Genomic DNA, 25,389 nt, shown 5'->3' on the forward strand with positions numbered 1-25,389 from the left:
CACTGTCATTTCTACGTTCGACCAGCTGGTAGTATGTCATATTGACATTTAATTCATTCGCCAATCATTCATAAACGTAGAAGAAAGAAAATACCTTTGAATAGGCCAACAAATTAATGAAGTAAAATAATGATTTCTCGTTAAAATTCACGTTTAGCAAATATTTTTTTATAATATCTTCAAAATGGTGACGATAATAAAGAACCAGTTATTAAAACATCTATCGAGGTGCGTTCTCTATAATTATATTTGTATATGAGGTGAAAGATAAGAGATATACTTGCTAATTTAATAAAATAACAGTGTATATGTGTTTTGTACTAATAATCTGCTTAAATATTTAAACCATATTACCTGTAACCTTCATCTACCCTTCGATTTATTCTATGAGATTTTTTCCTAATGCCCTTAAAATGGACATTAACATGTTAAATTAACTTTAAAACTTAAATTTATTACTAGTTTTACATTTCATATATTCATGATTGATAAATGATTAAATATGAGAATAATTAAAGGGAACATACTTTATTATATATTAACATTTATTTGTCTCAGATTTACAAAAAATCTGTCACCAGAACAGATCTCTCTATCAGCTCTTAGAGGATCCGGTGAACTGCAAGACTTGACTTTAGATGAAGATCTTCTGACTGACCTACTGGAATTGCCTGGATGGGTGCGCCTGACATCAGCTAAATGCAACCGTGCCTCATTTAGGATACAGTGGACTAAACTTAAAACAGTTCCTATTGTGTTGGTAAGTTTTTTTTAGATTAAAATTTTATCCCACATGGTAGGCAGATGGAATATGGAACATAGTTTTAAGATAGTGAGACATGCCATTGAGAGATGGAATTACCGCCATGTTTTGTTTTTTTTAGTGAGTAAAGGTATGAACATATTTTTTTCCTCAAGTAGAAATCAAATCCACATTAGTGGCCATTACAACTAAGCAGTATCCCACATATACCATTGATTAGAAATATATATTTTTTAAATAAATATATTGTTCATTTCTAGCATTTGTCATACTATAGGCATATTTTATAAATAAAGTAATGACTCAGTTTTATTATAACCTTTTTATTATTAATTCACTAGTTTTATCTGAAAGGTTTAAGGTCAAAGGGGGAGGGGGGTGGGGGTAGTAGGCCCCCACATCTGACTGTAATTGTATTGGTTATGGGTTTGTCCCCACTTGGGAGAATTCATTTTAAAATGTGTCTATCTGCTCAGGCGAGATAAACTGAACTTGAGACCAATTTTAGAACATGGGCAAAAGAGTGTGACTGCATTTGGTTCTGCCACTCAACAGTGCACAACAATGCCCAATACCTCCAGAATTCGGCGGCTTTCTGTGCGCAGGATACAGTGTGAAGCTAAAAAAAGAACTTAACTGAATATTCTATTGAAAATAGCCACAATGTAGATGCAGAAGTAGTGTCTTAATACTTAGTTCACGTAAACGTAAACGTAAAAAAAACAACAAAAGTCTAATATAGGTGGATATTATGGAAGTTGATAGATTAGAAGTATTGGTTTAATTATTATCATAATAAATGAACCAAGCTATTAAATATTAATATTTAAATATTTCCATATTGACACTCTAAAGAAATTACATTGACGTAAAGTAGGCATGGCTGAATGTACCGAATTAGCAATGCTTCGTTGAAACTACGGCCTTGATCTTTATTCGTGCTTATTGGTTTGCGTCTCAGATATTATAACTTATAATTAGACACGTCAAGATTACACTTAGACTTAAATTGTCTTTATGTTGATTTTCTTGTCTATTTTTTTTATATTTTTAATAGATGGTACCTTACAGATTTATATACATTTCCCTCAAAGATTTCCCTCTCTTTCTCTCTCTGTAGTCGGTAGGTACCTCATATCTGAGGATCGTGGTCAGCATTCGGAGCAAGCATTATGATAATATATGTCACTATGTGGTTTACTGTCGGGTGATTTCAAAGAGACTGCGTGTTCGATTGATTATTTGCATTAATCATTAAAAATTATTTTCTTTTAATTTCTTTGATATGCAAACGATGCATATTGAGCGTTTCTAAGTAACATTATGCACGCGACAACCTTAAGTTTACATATTTTCTCATTAATGTTTTAAATTTTAATTTGTATATACAGAGAAAACGTGTAGAAATAACAACACACTACACTTATATAGCTTGTTTGTGTAGTGGAATTAAAATTTTAAGGAAATGGTTTGTTTTAATGTAACTATGTTGTTGAACCTTTTCAATAACAAGACCTATTTATGATAATGATGTAAGTGTACGTATTCATATAAAATTAGTTAATTTGCAATAACCACACGTAACGACTCTAAATTAAATTAAACTGCATTTCTTTTAATAAAATATGACATTTTTCATTTTCTTAGTAAAACATAGATATTTAAAGGAATTTTACTTTCGTATAAACCTTAAATCATACTGCAAAGTAAGTGGTAACGTAATGGTAACGTTTTTTAATGATTCTGTTAATGATAATGCCACGTGGATCTAATGGAAACTTTCCGATTGTACGGAAGATAATCAGGTTCGGTCCCCAGTAGAAAGAATCTTTATATTTTAAGAAAAAACTCATTTCTAAGGTTTAACTAAACTTGTGTTTGTGTAACTACACAAACACAGTGTTGTGTTCTACCATCCAAAATGTAAATGAGCGAGCCAAAATGTGGTAAACAAAGTACAGTACGCTCAACGAATCGAGGCCGCCCTGCGCAAAACGTGCACAATTTTAGAAAATCTTAACTTCGGGGCGGCAATTAGCATGAGATAGGTTAAATTTAAAATATCTATTAAAATAATGAATAATATGTGATATTTTCGTTATAAATCTATTTAAAGATAAGATTTTTAGCACAAAAAATAAAAAAAAATAAGTCATATACTTAAGTCTAGAACTAGTTTTTGTTTAAATAAGTACAACAAAGAGGCCGTCGTGGCGCCGTGGCGCAAAGGCACAAGCGTAAACGTGATGATTGTGGTTTCGGTTCCCGCTGGGTTGAATAAAATATTTAATATTTTCATTTCTTCGTTCTGGTAACAAGGCAAGTTCCGTCACTCACAACGCATACACGCAATACCCTCGAATTTGGCAAAAAGTAGGGAACAGAACTGTCTTAATGGTGAACGGAGTGTCTTATCACCAGGTTCCCAGGTTCCGTCTGCGTATCTTCCTATATAAAAGGTACAACGTGAAGCTAAAAACAAACGAACAAACTATTATTGTTACAGAATCTAGACGAAGTGCATATAGCGTTGGAAGTATGCGCCGAGCCGCGGGCTACGAACCCGGGTGCTACAGACTCTATGCCCGTGCCGGGAAAGTACAGCTATATACATAAGGTGAGTTACGTCTTTATAGACTACTGTCTCGTTGTTTAGTAAAGTAAATTTAGACAAGGTGAGGTTTTGTAAGCCTAATTTTTGTACAAATCTTTATTTGACGTTTCCTAAAACTTGATATTTTTAAAAGTTCACTATAATTGTAAAGGTGCGATATGTTCTTTTATTATACTAAAAAAAATCTTTTTTTTATACGTATATTATAACTAAATAATGGTTGTTTTCCAGGTAATAGACGGGATATCAGTGGCTGTGAATCAAGTGCAAATAGACTTCAAATGTGATTCTTTCACCAGTAGTGTTCAGGTAAGATTTGTTAATTATTAAAAGAAAAAGGCAAATATATAAAAGGCATATGTCAAAGCAAAGAGACACAGAGAGAACTTAGTAGTAAAACAATCCGTTTCCCACTTTCTACCGATTTCTCGAGGTATTGCGTGATATAGCCAAATTCCACGCCACGCTTTGCTTTGTTACCAAAGAAAGGAAAATATTAGATATTTCATTTCCCAGAGCTGAAATCCAACCCACAATCGTTGCATTCACAGTTACATGCTTGTGCCACTGCGCCATGACGGCCTCAGCCATCTCATGCGCGTATGCAAAACAAATATATATATTTTTTAACTTCGCGCGCTCAGTCTGTTCGTCACTTTAATTTGTTATTTTGTTGTTTTCATTTTCCTCCTATTATCAATAAATCTAGTGAACCTACCTACACAACGCGTTTAAAACCTGAACAAGGAAAATTGTACGTTAAATTATTTTAAAAATACTCTCTTATAATAAGAATCCATCATACTGCAGCAATTGTTTTTTTTGTTAACTTTAATTTAATATATTTTATTTATTTTTCTCAGATATCACGAGTGACGGTGGAGTCCCGAACGCCTGAAGGACGGAAAGGCGACCTAAGACTGACCAGGATCAAATCTCCTGACACTGGCCAACTGCTTATATTTAAAGTAATTAAAAATTTGACACCAGTCGTGGCGCAGGGGTACAAAGTGTGACTGTAAAGCGACTGGTTGTTGATTCGATTCCCACTCGAGATAATGAAATATTTATTTAAAAATTTATATTTTCATGTCCTCGCTCTATTGTCGACGGCGGCGCTGCGTTGAGTTCCACTACTCAACATGATTTTCTTCAGAATTCGGTGGAAAGTAGGGAACAGAGTGTTTTAATACTTTGTTCCCTCTACCTACCCTGCTCTGTTACCTGTATCTACTGGCTCATCATTAGATTATCATTCTCATCATTTATTATACTAGCTTTTAATATGGCCTCACCTGTACTATACATTCGTCGACGAAGTGTCGACCCAGATACAGTATGTTACATGGAAACGATTAATGTGATTTTAATATACATATGTACTGGCTTTTGTTGATATATGGACTATTGAACCAGTAGTTGCTGAGAGTAGCGCCGAATAAACTTGAACTGTTGCTGATTAACCTACTGTAGACAACCTAGGTCTTATGTGTTATACATATATAATTGATATCAACTTTATCTATAAAAAATTTGTGAACAAAATATTTTTTTCATATTAGGAATTAGAATGGCAAAGCGCTCGTATAGAAGCCAAGGCACATGGTGCTGCAGCAGCCAACTTGCCGCCATTAAGACTACTGTTGGGAAATACACATTGTCGAATAGTTATAAAGAAACGACTGTCAGGTTAGTTGTCCTTTGGATATGTATTTTTTATATGCAAGCAACCCTTGACTATTTACGGCTGAATAATTGTTTGGTCAAATATCAGCAGATAGAAAAAATAAATGCATCCTTGAGTGTACCAACTGTGTGTGCGTTAGTACTAGTGTGTTCTTGAATACTCTGGGTTCTTTCTGGGTGCTTGTATACTGATACACCTATAGCATATTCACTTCGTCAATATTAAGTAGTTGTGTTCGTTATATATCATTAGCGTTCTTTATAAATTGAGCAGCACAAGGATGTGACTGTAATGCGATGGTTTTGGGTTCGATCCCCACTCGAGAAAAGGAAATGTTTATTCACATTTATATTTTCGTTACTTTGCTCTGGTGTTCAGGCAAAGAGCGGCATTGAGTTCCGCCACTTAACAGGCAATGCCTCCAGAATTCGGCGGAAAGTGGGAAACGAGGTGTATTGATATGAAGTTCCCTCTGCCTACCCTGCTGTGTGCGGGATACAACGTGAAGCTGATTTGATTAAATTTAATATATAATTAGTTTATGTTATCCCACAGACTGCGCAGTCCTAGGTTCTCGTCTAGTCCTCCGACCTGAACCTCTGGCGTGGGCGTTGACTGATGGACAGTTGCGAGCGGCTTTGGCCTGCGCCGCTGCCCTGGCCGACCCTGTCAGGAAGGCCACGCAAATGGCGACTAGGACTAAGGCTGCTCATAAGGTAGGGTTAATAAAAACACCTTATTATAAGAAACGTTAGATGGTAAACAATTAATTTATTTTTAACATTTTTAAACCTCGTCACTAGAGCAAAGAAATCGAACCCACAGCATGAAGCTAAAAAATACTTAAATTGTTATTTAATAGTTTTATGACTTACACAGATAAAAGAAGAGCCGAAAGACCAAATACAGAGTAGACCGACGTCAGGTGAAAAGGATATCTTAGCGCGCATGTTCGCCAAACATGATGTCCGAGAAACTTCCTACCATCTACTCGCGCCGCGGATAGACTTGCATCTGTGTGATGATCCGGGATGTAAGTAACAGTAACTTAATTATAACATTTTTAAAGTTTTATTCCACACTAGCGGACCCGGACGCGGCTACGCCTGCTTGAAATATAAGAATATAATTTCTATAGAAATATAATTTCAATCTAGATGAAATGCTAAAAGTGACTATTATATTTATTTTCATAAGGATGAATATCAAAATGACGCGGTAACGAACGCGGTCGCGTAGCAACGACGGTTGTTATTAACATGGCAGAATAAATTGCATGTCAAATTAGAAAGTATTTTAATTTATTAGTATATATGTGTAATGTAATATTATATAGCCTATAGCACTTCTGAAGAATGCAGCTTTCATACAAAACAAAAACAAAGTAAATCGATCCAGTAGATCCAGAGATCTTAGCGTTCAAACAAACAAACAAACAAACAAACAAACAAACAAACAAACAAACTCTTCCGCTTTATTATATTAGTATAGATTTAGAAAATAAGATTATTTTTATAGAAAACTTGTTGAATATATGAGAATCCTTTATAAATACTTAAACGAAGCGAAATTTCAACTCATGTCCTTTTGGGTAACACACTAACGAAATTATACCATGTGGTCAAACACCTTTTTCTGACAAACAGAACTTAATGAGAAAACCTTCTTCGATGGTGCAATATTGTGTCACAAGATCAATATAATCTTATATAATATAATATTTACTTACTTTATCTACACAATATTAATGTATTTTCCAGTGGGTAGATCAGAAATGCCACAACTCGCCAACGGTGGTGCGCTACAAGTAACTCTAGTCAGTATGCAAGCGGACTTGTTTCCCTATCACAAAGCTTCCAATGATAGAAGACACTGGCGAGGATATAGGTGAGGAATAATTAGTTTTATTTTTTATAGCTTCACGCTGCATCCCGTGTATAGCAGAATAGGCAAAGGGAATCTACTATTAAGATAATCCATTCCCCACTTATAGTTTGCGTTTATAAACTCATTTTTCGTACATTATCTCTTTTTTACAGTTCCTCATACATACATACATACATTCACCATATTAATTTACAAATACAAGGTTGTGCGCCCCACGTCATTATAACGAGGAGCCGCTGAAGAGAGTAGACGCTTAAGCATAGAGTTAAATACTTACAGTAAAGTACTACACCACGCACCGCCCAATTTTCGAACTGTTGCTTATAGTTATTATTATATTTCGATGTGAATCAAGGTAAAATTAAATAATTCTTGTAATAAAAACATTATAGCAATTTTTTTCTTTAATTTTCCAATGAACAGGGAAGCAGCTACACCACACAGTCAGTGGCTGTCGCAGGCGTTGTCTTCGTTTTGTACTACGCTGTTAGACACGTTGGACCCCAGACCCTTGACACCTGGAAATAAGGTATGAAATTTATTTTTATGTTAATGAAGTATCATATTGTTAATCAAGTACGTAGGTTTATCAGTACGGTCGACGAATCGTGCTCCGTTAAAGTTAAGTGAAGATGGCTGTGTAGATTCGATTTTATGATTTTTCTTTTCCCCATCAAAATCTAATGTTACTTCCCTTCCAGCCACAAACCACAGAACAGATAGAAGAACCAGTGTCCAATGGTATAAATCACCGCGCGTCTGCGCCTCCGCAGAGCACTCCTGCGCCCACTCCGTCCAATACTACTACTACCTCGCAAGGTTTTTATATTTTATATAATATAATATGGTTAATATCATTTCACTGGCGGTTTCGCGCCCTTATATTTATTGTTATATTATAGCCAAATTATAGGAAATCATTACATAAATTGTAGTCTATATACATTTCTTTGTTTGTTTTTTCTATGTAATACTTGCTTACTTTTTTTTCAGCCTCACCCACTAGAACGAGAATACTTCAGCAACTCGGGAAATTGATGACCACTTGTCTTGTACTTAGGATAGATGATTTTACGGTGTATAAGGTAAATTTTACTTATTTCTTTATTTTTCTAACATCACACTTTTTCCTAAGTGAGGTAGCCAGAGGGAACGGAGCGCCTGTATTATTTTAGCTTCACGCTGTATCCCGCACATAGCAGGGTATGCAAAGGGCCTTTACATACTTTTCGGTGAATTCTTGAGGCATTGCGTGTTAAGTAGCGAAACTGAACTGTAAATGCGACGATTGTGGGTTGCCTCTCGGAAGGACGTAATATTTGATATTTTCATTACCTAGCTCTGGTAATGAGACAAAGCACCGCATTGAGTTTCGCTACTCAACATGCAATATTTTGAAAATTTGGCGGTGCTTGGGGATTGGAGTGCCTCAATACTATACTATATTCTTTGCCTACTTTATTGTATGCAAAGAATATAGTATTGTATGGCATGAAGCTAAAAAAATCTTTCATTTAGGTGTCAACAGGTTCGAAGTCCAGAGAAGCACCACGACCGTTAGTGAGTGCAGAAAAGGCCACTTTACCCGGCGATGCGGGACTTTTACACGCTGAACTGACCTTCTTTTATTATCCTGGAGATGTATGCTTCCCTGGTAAGAAATGATTTTTTTTATGCTTTTATATGGTACGGTTGAAAAATCGTGGCCGCTCAGAATTTGATTTTAGGACTTTCTTACTTTACATTATTGTCTTTCCAAAAGTGTGTAAAAGATGAGAAATCCTAACTGGCTTCTTCACTTTCAGGTAGCTTCAGGATTTCAAAATAACCCATATCCACGAAGATGGTAAATGTTTTGACTTTTTTTTTCACTTTTAATCATTCCACAGTGCCTTCACCAAAGCTCTACGTGCAGCTAAGCCCCGTGCGCGTGTCAGTCGACGTCCCTAGCATTCTGTGGCTAGCGGCCTTCCTCCCACACGTGGGTGCCGCGGCCGCCGACAACGCGCCCACGGACGACACCTCGTCTTATATTGATATACGGACTGAGGCTATCATGCCTAAGGTTTGTATTTTATTTAATTTTTTGTGTGGTAATTTTATTGTTATATATTGATAGAAATTAGAAGCGGTTAACATTTTTTAAAAAACAAGATAAAACCACATATCGTCTATGTTTCTAAATTATTCGGAAAGAGATTCTATGTAATTGCAATAAGTGATATATATCATCCAATATCAATACTTCACATGAGTTTCCTTTCAATAAAAGCCGTTGCCTATAAGCAACCGCCTCGATTGACACATTTCCATTGCTTTAATAGTTGTTTCGACCTACATATACACGATTTTGCTAACAATATATTAATTAGGAAATAAATTAAAAAAATTTTTTTTTTTTGCTTATGCTTGTCAGATAGAACTAATAAAGTGATAGATTTCCATGTGTTCTTCATTCAATCTCCAATAAGCGAGCGGCAGCCAGACTTTGATCCACGGAAACGGAAAAAGATTTGCAATAATCAATATTAACCTATTTAAGTTTATCCAACTTATAAACTTCAGATATTAAAATGAAAGATGCTAAATGGCTATGTTTTCTAAATTAACGTTGTTTACAGATTGTTCTAGAAGCTGGGCCTGAGCATGTTTCCCAACAACGTGACAGACCTAAAGAGTTACATTTATGTACGGCGAGAGCTACTTTTACTAATGTACGGGAGTCGCCGCGAGCCAGTAAGTGTATATTTTACACAATAATATGTATATTTTTGATATCTATATGATGCTGTTGAATTTTTTTGCTAAACTCATATCTCTTATATACCGTCTTAGTTCCATATCGGATTCACTCGATTCTACTATATATAAAGGTATTGTACATTAAATGGTGCAATTCAATGTTAAACGGAGTGTATAACAGAATAGACAACAATTTCAATTATAGTAATAATTATGAAATATTTATTGATGCATTTCATTTCACACATATAAAACTATCTTCGTCACAGCTACAGCAGGCAACAGAGCAGATTTAGCTTCAATAATATCGACGTTAAGAAAAGCAGCGCCGCCTAGAGGGCAGTTTCCAACTTCTTCTGATGACATGGATCCGATACACGAACAATTTTTATTACATGCTGATTGTAAGCTAATTTTATTTCCTATAAATATAATAAATCTAAAAGTTTGTAAAGATAAATGTTTGTTCCACTTCCACGCATAAAATAGTGAACGGATTTACATAAAACAGTACCTAAATAGCTTATGCATTAAAATGTGTTATTCTGATTCTAAACATTATATTCAGACTAGAAAGTATTAAAATTGTCTTGTCAAATAAATGATGTGAGATGACATTAGTATTCCATGGTTACATAGTTAGAATATAGGATAGGTCCTTTGGATTCGCAGAAGCTGTACTATATACGGGTTCTTAAGTCTATAAGGTATGGTTGAAGAGTCACTACTATTCTGAAGTTAGGCTTTCTAAAATTTAGCGCATTTTTCATTCGGGAAGAAAATGTTCAAAAGCAAGAAAAATACTAAAAGACTAGAAAGAAAAATGCTAAAAATCTACACAACCATCTACCTATAGCTATCTTCAGGGCGACCACAATTCGTCGATCGTACTGTCTAATACATTAGTTAGTATGGTTAAGGAACCTATTATTTTTAATATTGTAAATGTTTTATTTGTAGATCTTGACGACATCGACCGCGGCACAGCAATAACACCGGAGTTATTATGGACAGAGAACAGGTCGGTGTGGTGCGCGCGAGTAGAGCCCGTTTGGGCCGACTTTTGTGGGGCGAGAGCTACTAACTATAAACCATCGCCTCTTTTGGACGCTACGCCTTTGACTGCTTGGGTAAGTGAAGGAGATATTTAGATACATGTAAATAAATCAGTGTAGTGGAATTCAAACTTACGCCCCTTGGAAACCGTCGAAACGCTCAAACAAAAATTATAATCATTCATTCTTATCCGCCAACGTTAACATTTGTTGTCAGCGTGTCTAAAGTCGGTCAGTAAGTATGTACTTTACAGGTCCTAGGCGGTGGTTCTAGTGCTAATGACTCGTTTGTCTGTTTGCCCTAAGGAATGTGTATGAATGAGTGATTATATGGAGTAACCCGATGTATGAAGAGGGTCGTTTAAACTCATAAATGAGTACGTTTCAGCAGCTCTCTATTAAGGTCTATTTATAATTTTCCGCTACCCACAATTTGTTTTTACGGTTTCCAAAAGGTCTAGTCCCGCCACATTGTAACACACACACGCTTTACTCTGTGAATAACACTTTAATGTTACTAAAATGTTAAAATAGGAAATGAACGGGATTGGATAAGCTTAATTGCCAACGAATTCCAGATTTTTAAATTATTAATTTAATACCATAACTTTACAGTCACTACAGATACTTCAAAGGAAAAGGGAAAACTCTAACAATGTATTCCTATATACTTTTTTCATTACAATATTTTAATTATTAATTTTGTATAAAATTTATTTAAAATTTTTACATATTATTTAATTACCAGGTCTGTTTCGAAGACGGTTTCAACAAGATTTGGGTGATCGGCCGGACCTGCGGCCTTAGTGGTTTACAACTAAACCACTATCAGTTGTTATTCCTACTACGCCAATTGGAACGTATCAGTGAGTTGGCCGCGTGGCTCGCACATCAGGCGAGTAGAATGCCGGAAGAAGATCAAGGGTGAGATGATGGAAATCTTTTGTTTTTGAGTTTCACGACAGCATTAAACTACAGGGTCCCGCATATAGAGGAAATAGTTAGGGAAACTATTGTCGAAATACTCGCTTTTCTTCTTTTTATACCCTTCGATTGTCCGGACTCAAGATATTGTGTTTCAACACACATCAACACAGTGCAACATCTAGGCTGCGCTTTGTCTCAATACCAGAACTCAGATAGATTTCTCCAAGTAGGAATCGATCCCACAAACTTCACTTTAACCTACAAAATACACCTTGTGGCTTATAATGTTATTTTATATATCTGGTTAAATATTAAATTTTTATATATCTGACTTAACATTTAATTTAATATTAAAGTTTAAAAATTGTTCGTGAATTATTCTTATGTTTTAAAATGGTGGTAACTTTTTATTTATTCATTTTTCTCCAATTAATATAAATATTACATTTTTTCATTGGTATATAATGAAAAAAAGAAATTATAAAGAAAATCTTTTAACTTATTGAACTTAGAAGGTTTTTCTGTAATTAATAGCTTATATTGCACATTACAATAATTATTTATGTAAAAAAAATATATATACATGTATTTCCTAACCTACATTTTTTTAGGTCATTGGTAGTAGGTCTAGTGGTACCAGCAGTAGAAATGACACTAGTGCTTCCAACTAACTGCCCCGGATTAGAGTCTTCCAGAGATTTGGACAGCGTCCCTCTTGATTCATCCAGTCTGAATGATTTAAAGTTAGGTAAGACAAAAAATATACTTTATTATAAAAGATTTCGTTTAATATCAACAACCATCGGACTCCAGTGCAAGATGTTATAAATTTTTATTATAAAATATATATATAATTAAAAATATTTACCATGTTTAACATTATTTGTCCCAATAAAAACATAGTATATTAGAATTAAAACAACGAGGTTTTATTTATTTTCAGGATCTGAAGCAACAATGGCGCCGTCAATGCTAGATCGCGATAGCGGTGTGTTAGCTACCCATGGTTCAATAGAAGTGTGTACAGCATTGCCCCTACCTGCTGAGGAGATGGCTCCACCCAGTCCTGGGTTAGGGTTTGGAGGTAAGTTTTGTGGATGTAATCTAGACATTTTTTAAGTATAAATAAGTATAGTTTATTAACATAGCAGGGTTTTGGACCTCGAAATAAATTGTTTGCATATAAATATTCCTCTTATTCTAAATATGTGAATGACATCAATCATCATCATCATCTTTGAATAGTAATCGTAAAATTAAGATGCTAACAACAAAAGTAAGCTCTAACGAGTAGAAGAATTTCAATGATACTCGGTAAGAATGTATGGTGTTAGGACGGTTTCCAAGAGGCCCGGGTTCAAATCCTGCTATGAAATGTTCGGGTTTTTACCGGGTTCGGGTATGTTTTTACGTAATAAATATATTTTACATTTTTTTTTAATAATTCTACAGTTTAGAAAGGGCTTTTTTTTATTTTTGGACGTTGTTCATCATTTAAGTCTGTTTGGATATAAAATTTACCAAAATTTATCTGAATTGTTTCTTCTATATTAACGTACATATTATTTTTGTTAAATATAGCATTTATAAATATTGATTTGTCAGATTGTTTTTTATTCAGCGTGATGATTTCTTTAAGATAACTTTTTATTACTTTGTATGTAAAACAGCATAAAAATATGTATTTATTTTTAATTTTATTATATTGAAATCTTTATCAATATGTCCAAGCCAATTTAAATTGTGACAGTAACATATAAGTGTTTATAGGATCGTATCCCATTCTACCTGCTGAGGATATACCAACTATGACCACCTCAATAAGTTTTGGAGGTAATTTAGTGCTTGGAATTTTAGTGCTAGATACAGTGTGTGGATATTTAAGGAGAATCGTTAGTACATTTATATTACTATAACGTTTATATAGTAATATACTAAAAATAGTTTTAGTGAGTTAAGGCATCTTTTTATGTGTTATTTTTAACAGCACTTATAAACAACCACTTTAACCACGTGACATTGTGATTTCTTTTTCTCTTTCTTTTCTTTTGTGTTCTAAACTAAATTAGAAATAGCTAATAATCGCTACGTCTCAATAAACTAATAAATACGCATTCTAGAAAGATATATAAAAAAATCACTTTATAAATATTACAAAAAACTAGCCAAGCACTTTCATTAAGACCTTCATCTACACACACATACATTTACAAATTCCCTGCTAAGTATGTCTTTAGTGCGTGAAATGTTAAAATCGCTAATGACAGAGCTACAACGACGCAGCATCTACGCCCTGTTCTGCTAGCGATTATTACGTGGGGCTTAAAATGCTTTTTGCAGATGTTTCTAGTATCAAATCAAAGTTGACATGACCTATCACGTGAGACCTATCGTATTTTTACTTGTTTTTTTTTATATTGTAGAATATTAAAAAAGTCAAGAAAATATTAAAGACACAATACAATAGTAGACAACGCTAGCCCAAGCACTTTCATAAAGGTCCAGCACATATGTACGTATTTATTCGTAAGTATTCATGTTCAAATTTCCACTAGGTTTCTCGTCAATGCGTCGCGGGTTCACATCCCTAGTGACGTCAATAGATAGTGCTCTGACGAGAGATGAGTGCAGGAGTGACGCCGCCTCCACGGCCAGTTCTGATAGCGACCGATACGTGGTTGTGGGTTTGGCTGCTGAATCCCCTGATGACGCTGACGTTGCTTTTAGGTGAAACAATTGTTCTTCTTGATAATTGATATTATTTTATATATTAGGTCATCGTCAGTGTAAATGCGATGGTGGTGTCCACACACAAAATAAATATTTTCTTTTCAATATCTCGCTCTGGTAACGTAAAGAATGTCAAATGCGAGAAGTGACGAGACGTAGTGTCTTGATACTAAATTCTCTCTGCATACTTTGCTATATCCGGGTTACAGTTGTAATTTACATTTGTTTTCAATGTTTTAAGACGCAAGTGTATACGAATTACGGCCTACATATAATCACTTTTGTTTCTGGCGTTCATCATGAAAATATCCATCAAACTACAAATTATGGTCACTAAAAATAATTTTAATTTTGTAATATGTGCTAAAATATTTATATTGATATTATAGGGAATTCGAACACGGTCGTCTGTCCAGCGGCGTAGAAGTTGCAGCGGAAGTGGTAGAACGCTCGTCCTCTCCTAGCGACCATTCCATTACTAGTTCTTGTAAACGACGTGATATGGTGAGTGTTAAATGTATTGAAAGTCAATTGTAACTTCACACTGTATCCCTCATATAGCATATATGGGAAGGGGAAACCTAATAGGGAGTGAACTAATATTAAGAAACTCCATTCTCTACTTTCCGAATAATTTTCGTGACAATGCAAGTTCAATGGTGGAATTCAACAACACACTTTCTCTTGGTACCAGCGTACTGGGTAATGAAAATAATTAATTTGTCCCAAGTGGGAACCTATACACCACGCTGCGCTACGACGGCCTCAAGGTTTATGTTGGTTGAATAATTTTATTTAACATACTAATATTTATATTTTTTAACAATATAAAACTAAATTTATTTTCCTTATGGATTTAAAAAATAAACAATGCACAAAGAACTCAACAATAAATAAAAGATTTTAAAATTATATACGTTAAAATTATTCTATACAAACATAAACAGATATCAACCTGCACGCTTCGTTTGAACAACATTCACCTAGTCCAACAAAGTGCCAACGGAAAGTCCTGCATGAGATTCGTGGCAGACAACCTGAAAACCGATGAATGTTCCTCTATACCCTGGGATGAATTCCAGGTAAGATTTATATAGTTTAATCAAAGTAAATTTAATATATTTCAATCTACATTAAAACACATTTTCATTTAGATGTTCAAAACATTCTTAATTTTCTCATTAATTGGAATAACAATAAGTATTATTTTTTTATGTAAAAATGAACAGTTTACAATATTTCTACGTTTTTATGAAAAAAATTACACATCATTATCTAAAAACCATTATATCGAACACCAACCATATGTAAATTCTAACACTTTCCTTGAAACATACTCGCCACATTCCACGGATTAAATATTGTTTTATAAGTTTTCCTAACTTATTTCCTGAACAGCAAATAATATGTTGTAGCATGTTTACAGATCACTTTTTAAAATCTTCTTTATTATTCATCAATTTCTATTGGGCTTTTAACATTTTAACGTAAAAAGCATATTTAAGGTAATAATAAGTTACTATCTGTGCATACTTTTTGATAATGTATTGTTGATATATTGCATTTGTATTTCAAAATTTTATTCTGTATTTAAACAACTACATTCTTAAGCAAGCAATTTTTTTTCTTTCTTTAATAATAATTAAAGAAAAGAAAAATAAAAAATATTTCTTAAATATCAAGTAATTATTAAGTATTAATGACCATTGCCACTTTGGAAGTAAACAACCACAAATCAAAAAATATACCAACTAAATGAAATTTAACTTTTTTACTTAACATTCCGAAATAAAGATGCAAAATATATATTTTAAGAAACAATGCTAAAAGCTCATAAATTGCATGACCCACCCATCACGTGACCATTGTACCGTACCCCATGATCAATATTCGCTAATCCAACTATAATTCAAGTATAAGTATATAAGGAATGCATCCTCTAACTTTGTCGTTTATGTGTTTTTATGGCAACTCCCGCCCGCTCGGCTATCGTGTGAAAGATCCGACTCAAGGTATTTAACCATTTATAGAAAGGCGTTAAATTTAAATTTTCAAAACAAAAATCCCTGGACTTGCAAGAAATTATTGCTTTACAATCTTTCGCGTGGGAAATGATTTTAATTATCTATATTTCAATAAATTATATGACAAAATTATTTAAGTAAATTAAAGAACTACAATCAAATAAAATGTTGTTAAACGATTATATAAATGTTGCCATGCCACCTGTTGTTACTATACCTAACATTACAATTCCTTAACCTGTTTCACATTTTAAAAATACATTTTGATTGCTAGAAAGCTTTCATTGCATATAAATAAATTATTTTTATTTTATAACTCATGACACATTTCCCAATATATAATTAACTTATATAAATAATACAGAATTAAATTCCGAAATTGAATTAATTTGTCATTTTCCTAAAAATTTACTAAAAAAATGTCTTACATATTAACTAAACATCATTGATCTCGCGGACCGTTGTAAAGTAATATTCCCCGCATGTCAAGGTATTCGAGCGTCTTATATAATATGTTATAACATAGTGTTGATGACACCGTAGTGGTATCACATGCCAATTAGTTTGTAGACGTTTTGTGTCGTAGCCAAGGGGGTTCTGTATGTGTTGAATGAATGTGAATTGAGTGTTGCCATGTCGGAATTTTTAGATATGTGTTTGCCTGTTCGAAAAAATATTTTTTTCCAATTTGTATTAATTTTGTGAAATGGCAACACTACAATGCTTATGTTTTGCATCTTTTCATATGGATAGTGCATGTAATGAAGTAATAAATAATATAAATATAATTCTTACACTGCGTAATACCAAGTGAAGTCGTGTATATAAATACAACTTGAAAGTAATAATTTTATAGTTTCTTCTAGTAAAAAACTAAAAAAAATCTAGGAATTATTTACTTACATATATTGCGACTGATAACTTGTTTATTATTCCTTAAGAGAAGATATATAGGGAATTACATTAAAAGTGTTTTAGGGCGAAATATTCACTTCTAAATTGAAAATAAAAATTAACTTGTTTAATCGTTATCGTCATGTATCTGCTACGATGTAATTGAACTTGCATGTCCCGTTCATCTCATCTCATTGTTAACTTTGTATCTATTCTTGTATTTTGTTGTGCTCTTGTCAAGGTCTATAATATCACACAATTTAGAGAAATGATTATATTAAATAATTCTACTTACTGTTAAACTCCGTTTTAGTTAGATATTGACATAATTTTTACTACTGTTAATAAATAAAAACTAGTTGTAACCATAACTGAGTTTAGTCTGTATTTGCTTAAAAAAAGATTACTACCAAAAGTATGATTAAATATATTTTAACTATAGTTTAATAATTATAACCTTGAATAGAGCAAATAAATATTATAAAAATAAATATTAGTAATATGCTTCTATTAATTACTAAGCGATTATTTTTTCTAAATAAATTATTGTTTTTTACTTTTGACGTTAGACTTTATAAGTATTAGACATAACATTTCACACACAAACCGGCAACTTTTTCTTCTAAATCAAATAAGTTACACTGTTTTAATACTTTTTATTTTATAAATTCATAAAATAAGATGTATATAATTGTATATGCTTTTTGCATGTTTTTTCTCATTTATTTAATCTGTTCATATGCCTGTATAACCGAACGAAATGTATATTTATTAAATTTTGGATATGGCTGTGTAAGGTAGTTTTAGTAAATTTACAATAAATAGTAAGTTGTATAAAAAATTACATGTATTTAAAATTATTAATAAAAAAATATTTTATATGAATTTAAATGATAATTTCAATATTAATATAGACATATTTTGTACAAAATAATGAAAATTTAGAAAATAGTGAATTTGCCTTTTATACAGCATATTCTAGCCATTTGAGTGCTATATATTTATTTTTTATTTATAAATATTAATTTATTTTTTTATTTTTGAACTATATTTGGGCATGATTATTATGACTATTATCTACATTTATAATTATATAATCATATCTATTTTTAACGAAATATATCTACAGAACAAATTTTCAATGCGTGCTCGAGCGTGGTCAGAGCCAACTAACGATGATGATGACTTTAAACCACGGGAAATGCCGCGTGTCGCAGCTAGGCTAATGAGAACTGAATTACCGAAGATTTTAAATAGCCAGGTTAGTTTTGGCTTTATTTTATATGGTCGTTGAGTCGTGGCCTCTCCGAAGATAGCTATAGATAGTAAGTGTGTGCTAAGTTTTTACTTAAGAGGATTTGTTACTTTTTTTAGCTGCATGTTGTATCCCGCACCTACCAGGGTAGGCATAGGATACCTGGGAACCTAGTGTTAAGACACGCCGTTCCCGTTATTTTATTTTCTTCCCGAGTGAACAATTCGCAAAAGTTCAGAAGGCCTAACTTTATGGGGCAGTTGGAATCGGTCAGAATGTCTAAATAAATGCTATGGTTGTAAGTTTAAATCCGACTAGAGGGAAATAATATATTGGATTTTTTGGTTCTGGTTAGAGTTGGGTAATATTAGATTCCATAATTCAGCGCGGTGTTTTTCTTTAAAGTACGGGAAGTGGAGATATGCAAGAAATAAAAATCCAATTAAATTACTTCTACCATTATTTTTTCTATTTTCTTTTTAATCATTCATACTCAAGTTTATAAGCTCAAGTTACACTTTTTTCAGGGAGAACCAACGGGGCTGGCACCATACGAAGAAATATTAGAAGCTCGAATAAGAGAGTTGAATATCGCTCTTAACATGAGTACGGCCCTAGCTTTGTCTGAGTTTATTGAAGACGAGGTTGTCATACCACCGATGCCTTTAGAGGTAAGTAAATATAATACAAAAAAATAGTTATTTAATGTAAAAGAATTTAATGTATGTCCAAGTCCTCTAAATTACTCGGTATGTGAGATTATATATCTCAATTATATATGCTTGGCATAATGGTACAAGGGTCTGACTGCAACAACCCACAATGCGACGGTTGTGGGTAGACGGTCGATTCCTACTAGGGGAAATTAATTATTTATGTTTTCATTTCCTCGCTCTGGTAATATAAGGCAAAGCGGGGTGTTGAATTCCGTCACTAAACACGCCGTTGCGTGAATACGGAATTCAACACCCCGTGTTCCGCAAAATCTCCGTCAAAAAGTTTCCCGTATTCCCCGTGTTTGCGTGTTAAAGTAGGGAACGGAATGTCTGACGCTATGTTAATTTTTCCTACCTTGCTGTATGTAATTTGTAATTGTTTTTACATTGCAAAGTATATGTATAAGAATGAATAAGTTATATGTATATAATTATGTTCTATGAATTTATTTAGTATAAAATAAAACAATTTCAGGTGTTAATAGAAAACGTGAAACTTCACCTAATAGAAGATAGGCCGACCAGATCCATATCCTCCCCTCCACCACAACCATTAGATCTAGATCTGACTACCCTCCGTCTAAACAGAGATTCTTCTGGAATTGTCCATTTAGGACCCAGTATACCCTCTCGTACAATCTCACCTAGCAGTCCCCCACCAGAGTTAAAGGAAGCGAAGGAAGAGATACAAAGACTTTGGGAGGAGAATGAGGAACTGAAGAAACGATTGGCTACTCTAAATAGGATATCTGAGGATAATAGGGAGTTGAGAGCGTGAGTTTTTGAATTTGAATTATCAATCATCGTATTTACAATCAGATATTGTCCCGCTGTGCCATGATGAGCGCATTCGTGAATCAATCAAAAAACTATAAATTTCAAGCATATTCGTTTACCATGGAACTGTAGCTTTGGTATTCAGTATAACTAATTTTAGACCTTATAATATATGTACATTATCAACGAAGAGAATTGTATTAGAGTCCATTAATCACTCTTATTCCCAGTTATTAAAATATTTTTTTTTTTAACAGTAAAGCGGAAGAAGCATCAGTTCTCCGTCAGTGCGCGCACGCGGCGCAACAAGAAGCAGCTGGCTTACTCGCTGATAAACACGAGCTGTTGGAGACGGTTAGGTTATTACAGGTTAGTGTTACTATTTTTTTTCAGGTTCACGCTCTATAGCGTAACATAATAATAGTGGCCCTGTGTTGAGAGTTCGGTCCCCAATTTCAGCCGAATCCAGGAGGCATGAGCCTCTGTGCTACGACTAGCCTAACAGTGTAACTATATTAAAAGGTATAAGTGTACTTTAGTATTAAGACATTCGGTTCTCTGTCTGCATTGTGTTGAATGGCGTACTTTGTCGCAGTTTGCGATTTGTCGTGGCAAATTGTCCGGTCACATGTGTAAATTTCACTTGTATTGATATGAGATTCCATGTTTGAATATTAGAACACATGTGTAGATGTAAGATTACATGTGTGAACGTGAGATTATCATCACTAAACACGCAACGTCTTGAAAATTGGATAGAAAATGAAGAATGGAGTGTTTTGACACTAGGTTTCAGGTAAACGTAAAAATTTAAACTATGCTTATTAAGACTTCTCATTCCAGGAACAATTATCAGGAACGTGTAGGGGTAAAAGATAGCGTTCCCGAAGCGGGGCGCAGGGCTGCCTCGACTGCACCGCCTGTTGCGGCGATCACAAACTATAGAACTCACTAACATACCCCCATTCAACATAATACCCTACATAGAATTTATAGGGAGAACACCCTGCTATATAAATTGTAGACAAAAGCAGATCCTGTTGTCATCCCGCCATACCACATCTGTATAACTTATGTAGTTAGGCCCTGTATAGAACATTAAAAGTGAACCTTCCATATAAGATATGGGTGTGCTAGCTGCTGTGGAGATCACAACCTATAGAACCAAATACCCCCTCAGTCGAATCATTGTCTACGATACACGACCGTTATAGAAGTACTAAAGTGAACATAAAAATGTGTCATCTTCCATTAAACAACAACCATTCCCTCCATATAATCTGCACTTATACACGACTACGGCTCTACCCGACCATTGGAATTATACCTGTAATGTAAATGTTTTTATACACATAACAGACTTGAATAGTGAAGGCGAGAATTTGGATTTTGGTAACATGGAGTTATGATAAGTTTTGAAAAGAAAGGAGTTGACTTGAAAAGTATATCGAATTGTTATCGAAATAAGAGACGTCACATTACCTTTAAAAGCTTTATTCACAGTAAAGGTTTTATTACAATACTACAGTGACAGTGAAAATTTGTTATATCTTCGACTATAAAGAATTATGACTATGCAGAGAGAAAATTAAAGATATTACCCATTATTTATTTTTTTCTTAAATTTGTAATACTTAAAAAAGAGTATTTAAAATAATATTTTAAAACAATAATTGGCGGTCCGCAAATTGAATTTAGCAGTTTTAATTTTTCATAAAAAAATTGATAAAAAATGCTATATTTATTTCAATTGAGGATTGATGGAGTAACAAATGAATAGACTTAAAGAAAGTATAAAGCCTGAAAATACAAGGATATGACAGACTCTGGTTTATTCATACATAAACAACACAAAAAGAAACGTGGTCCTGCTAAAATACCATTTTTAAATCTTTTAATACATAAACAATATTAGATCTACAAAATTAATTAACAGAAAAACACCCTTTTTATTTTTGTCACACGTATTTGTTATAAATCGTCCATTCACTTTTTAAGAAAATATAATAATTGTATAACAATTATTGTCCATGAAAATTGCAGTACTTAAATATGCATTTATTGTTGTAGTATGCTAGTAATTTATGTTCACAAAAAATTCTATAATAAAAATTATGAAATATTTTCATAATTTTTACTATACAATTTATTTCATCATGCAGGACGCTATAATGGTGTCGTTGGGTATTTTCGGACAGTTTGTTTATTTCTTTCGATTTTTTTTATAGATAAGAGGGATATTCATATTTAAACATATTTATATTACTTGCCAAGGTCTGGTTATTATTCTTATTTATTGATTATATGTTCACGCAATCGACCTTGTCTTTTAAAATTTTAGAGAGAAAGAAGAAAAAATCTAATATCCTTCTAATCAGGGAAAAATAAAAAAGTTTCACTTTAAAAATATGTATATATATATGTAAATATTTCTCATCGTATTGCATAAAATTGCAAATATTTCATTATAATTGTGTGCAATTTACTTTTAAACTTAGAAACAATCCACACAAAATTGCTTATTAAACCAACACATACCAAATTAGTGTAATAAAATATATTTAGGTATATTTAATATACTATATTTTCAATTGTAAAAGTATTGCCATTCTTGATCACGAACGTACCCAAGCAGTCTGTGTCCACCATTATATTCACAGTAAATATTATTTTTATTCCACCAGAAAACCAGAGAACCAGACATTCGTTTTACTAACGTGTTATTACTTAGGTGTCTTAGGTTAATCTAATTTGTTTTTCATATGTTAGATTCAAAAAAATAGTTATTTTAACTAACTTCTCCCTTTATCGCGTAAAGTATAAGAGCGTGAAGAGGCTTTGCATATATAAATTAATATATTTATAATTCTATTTACCAATATATAAGTTAAAATTCGATAATTGTATAAATTAAAATTAAAATGTTTCTTTTGTAGTATTTAGGACATTTTAGAAGTTTTTATTAATAAAAAAGTGCCACTCGTTAAAATTATAAATTGCGTATATTTATAATTCACTGCGATTAGAATATCTTTGGTTTTATCTAAAATTTAGTAGTTGCAGTTTAAATGTAGATCGTTTAGGTGTTGACTGATAATCACTGCCCATTAAAATGTTAATTTTGATGTGAGCTTATTTTTTTCCATGTTAATCTAAATTGTAAGTGGCAACATTTGAACTATTTGAATTAAATTGTATATATTTTTAGAAGTATATAAATTGTGCCTGTGTATTATTATTAAAATCGCTTGTCATGTGTTACCTGTGAAATAAAAAAAATACATACATATATTATCGTTTTAGCGGTAAAGAGAGTCAACCCATATTTTACAAATTTTAAGACAATGATTTAAATAAAGTGAAATACTTACATAAAAAAATATATTGTGTTAAGTTAATTAATTTGTAAACTGTGGGTTATTCTTGTTTTTATGTTTCTTTTTATTAATCCAATGTTAATAAGATATTTTAAATTAGTTTTTTTTTATTATTATTTATTTGTTTAACCTGTTTTAATATACTTAGTTCATAGTCACGAGACTTGTAATATGTAGATTGACTCTTCACTAAGCGACGATATATAAATTTTATAACCTATTTGTACTGGAATAAAGTTAAAAACCCATTTTCTACATATTTTATTACTTACATAAAATATTTCTCTTCTATAATTTTTTTAAATGTTATTTAAATAGTATGTACTTGTAAAAACACTGTGTGCTATAACTAAGTCCATTGATGTATTTTTTAACAAGAAATAATATATTTTATAACATTAACTTTTATTTTATACAAAACTTTTAAATGAACTTGATGATTCTACTTCTAACTTTGTTATTTTTATTTATAAATAATACTTTAAAAGAATACTTGGTTTGTTGATAAGAGAAAAACATTTATTTTACATACTCAAAACTTGTATAAATATTAATTAGTGTATCAATAACACTTTATAAGATATAAAATTGTAAAATACTGTCGAAACGAACATAAAAATTTAAAAATATATAGTATGAGTTAGCTATCCAAAGTAAACAATGACCACTTTGAATATAGATACGTAGGTAAAAAAATGTCGTCCTACTTATTCTTATTTTATATTTAATTCTTGATAATGAAGCTAAGTTCAGACTAATCATAAATTTTTTTCTTCATTATTTGAGCATATTTACATGGTTCTTTTTTTAGAGTCACGAAATTTGCAATATTACTTATAAACAAAATCAAATCATAATATTAATAATCTTAATTTTAACTATTATAATATAAAGTGATAAATGTATTTCTTAGCTATATATTTGTCTATATAAGTCCTTGTCTCCATATATCGATTCTATATCAATATTGTATGAATTGTGATGTAATTTTTATATTTACAAATATTTAGCTTTTCAATTTGAAAGTGTCGCTAGCGGTCTTTACCTAGAATATTATAGATTTTATATGAATTTGGTTTTTTATGTACTTTTTGTTACAAGTTTGTCAATCATATCATTTTGTTAATAGAATAACAAACTAATGTATGTGTGCTTTAAATTTTATTTCAATGTATTTCTTCCAATTAATAGTAATAGATAGATTTTTTGCTACATGTTTTATTTACGTGTTTAAATTGATATTTTTTAATAATATTTATAAACATATTAGCTTGAATCATATCCGCGAAAAACTATAATTAATTCTTCTATTAGGCTTAAGTAAATAAAAGGCAGCCATTGTATTTTTGTATTAAAAAAAACTCACATTGAACACCTGTGAAGTCTGGTAAGGTGGATCTTAAGTATATATATAATAATCATGAAAAATCTCATATATACGCCTACTAAAGTGTTAAACAATACATTATGTACGAGTAAGAAAATGGTTGTTGCAATGTGTTTAGTTATTAAAAGGAATTGTTAAAATTAAATTTAATATTCTATTTGATTGTGTTTTATTTGCCTACGTATAGAATAGATTTCAAAAGATTTATTTTAATATTTTCCGTAATCATTGTGTATTCCGTAATTTCACCTTAACTGCACAAAATTCGTATTGAGAACATGAATTGCTATTCAACTATTCATTAATGTCATACTTTGCCTATTTTTGGGATGTTAGTATTTTATATCCTCAAATATTAATATTACTTTATTCATATGGCATTTAGTTAATGTACAAAATACATATTGCTTAAAATTATTCTTTTTTTCCTATTCTAAAAATAATAGAAAACTAATGTCAATGAGTGTTTTACAATCTGCCAAATTTCATTCAATATTATTATTTAGGGTAATTTTCTTCTATAACTGGCAACTCCAACACGTGAGAGCAGCAAT

General features: G+C 32.2%; 1 protein-coding gene across 4 annotated transcripts; it reads left to right on the forward strand.

Annotated features, from left to right (window-relative positions):
- Nucleotides 1–46: 46 nt before the first annotated feature.
- LOC146533195 (bridge-like lipid transfer protein family member 3B) lies at nt 47–24,994 on the forward strand. 4 transcript variants are annotated; one of them, XM_085195978.1, is made up of 30 exons: nt 47–228; nt 559–760; nt 3,270–3,380; nt 3,609–3,686; nt 4,241–4,345; nt 4,940–5,066; nt 5,620–5,780; nt 5,944–6,097; nt 6,825–6,951; nt 7,375–7,480; nt 7,653–7,770; nt 7,945–8,036; nt 8,470–8,605; nt 8,841–9,016; nt 9,573–9,687; nt 9,963–10,097; nt 10,654–10,823; nt 11,497–11,672; nt 12,287–12,423; nt 12,619–12,759; nt 13,446–13,508; nt 14,231–14,402; nt 14,795–14,909; nt 15,353–15,487; nt 16,406–16,417; nt 18,453–18,584; nt 19,106–19,249; nt 19,770–20,068; nt 20,329–20,440; nt 20,915–24,994. In XM_085195978.1, exons 1-30 carry the CDS (start codon nt 185–187, stop codon nt 20,948–20,950), a joined length of 3,831 nt encoding a protein of 1,276 aa, XP_085052104.1. In that variant the 5' UTR covers nt 47–184; the 3' UTR covers nt 20,951–24,994. The 4 variants fall into 4 exon arrangements, with proteins under 4 accessions (XP_085052104.1, XP_085052105.1, XP_085052106.1 ...); XM_085195979.1 differs by lacking the exon at nt 16,406–16,417; XM_085195980.1 differs by lacking the exon at nt 13,446–13,508.
- Nucleotides 24,995–25,389: the final 395 nt, after the last annotated feature.

This window comes from Heliconius melpomene, chromosome 13 (assembly GCF_056956725.1).
Source record: "Heliconius melpomene rosina isolate 202511_hmr_F chromosome 13, ASM5695672v1, whole genome shotgun sequence".
In the NCBI taxonomy this organism is placed as follows: Eukaryota; Metazoa; Arthropoda; class Insecta; order Lepidoptera; family Nymphalidae; genus Heliconius; species Heliconius melpomene.

Bases quoted from the DNA above. Each gene is read 5' to 3' on its own strand.
- LOC146533195 (XM_085195978.1), top strand. From the start codon at position 185: ATGGTGACGATAATAAAGAACCAGTTATTAAAACATCTATCGAG. The intron at 5,067-5,619 runs GTTAGTTGTCCT...GTTATCCCACAG, and splicing joins TATAAAGAAACGACTGTCAG to ACTGCGCAGTCCTAGGTTCT. The intron at 20,069-20,328 runs GTGAGTTTTTGA...TTTTTTTAACAG, and splicing joins GATAATAGGGAGTTGAGAGC to TAAAGCGGAAGAAGCATCAG.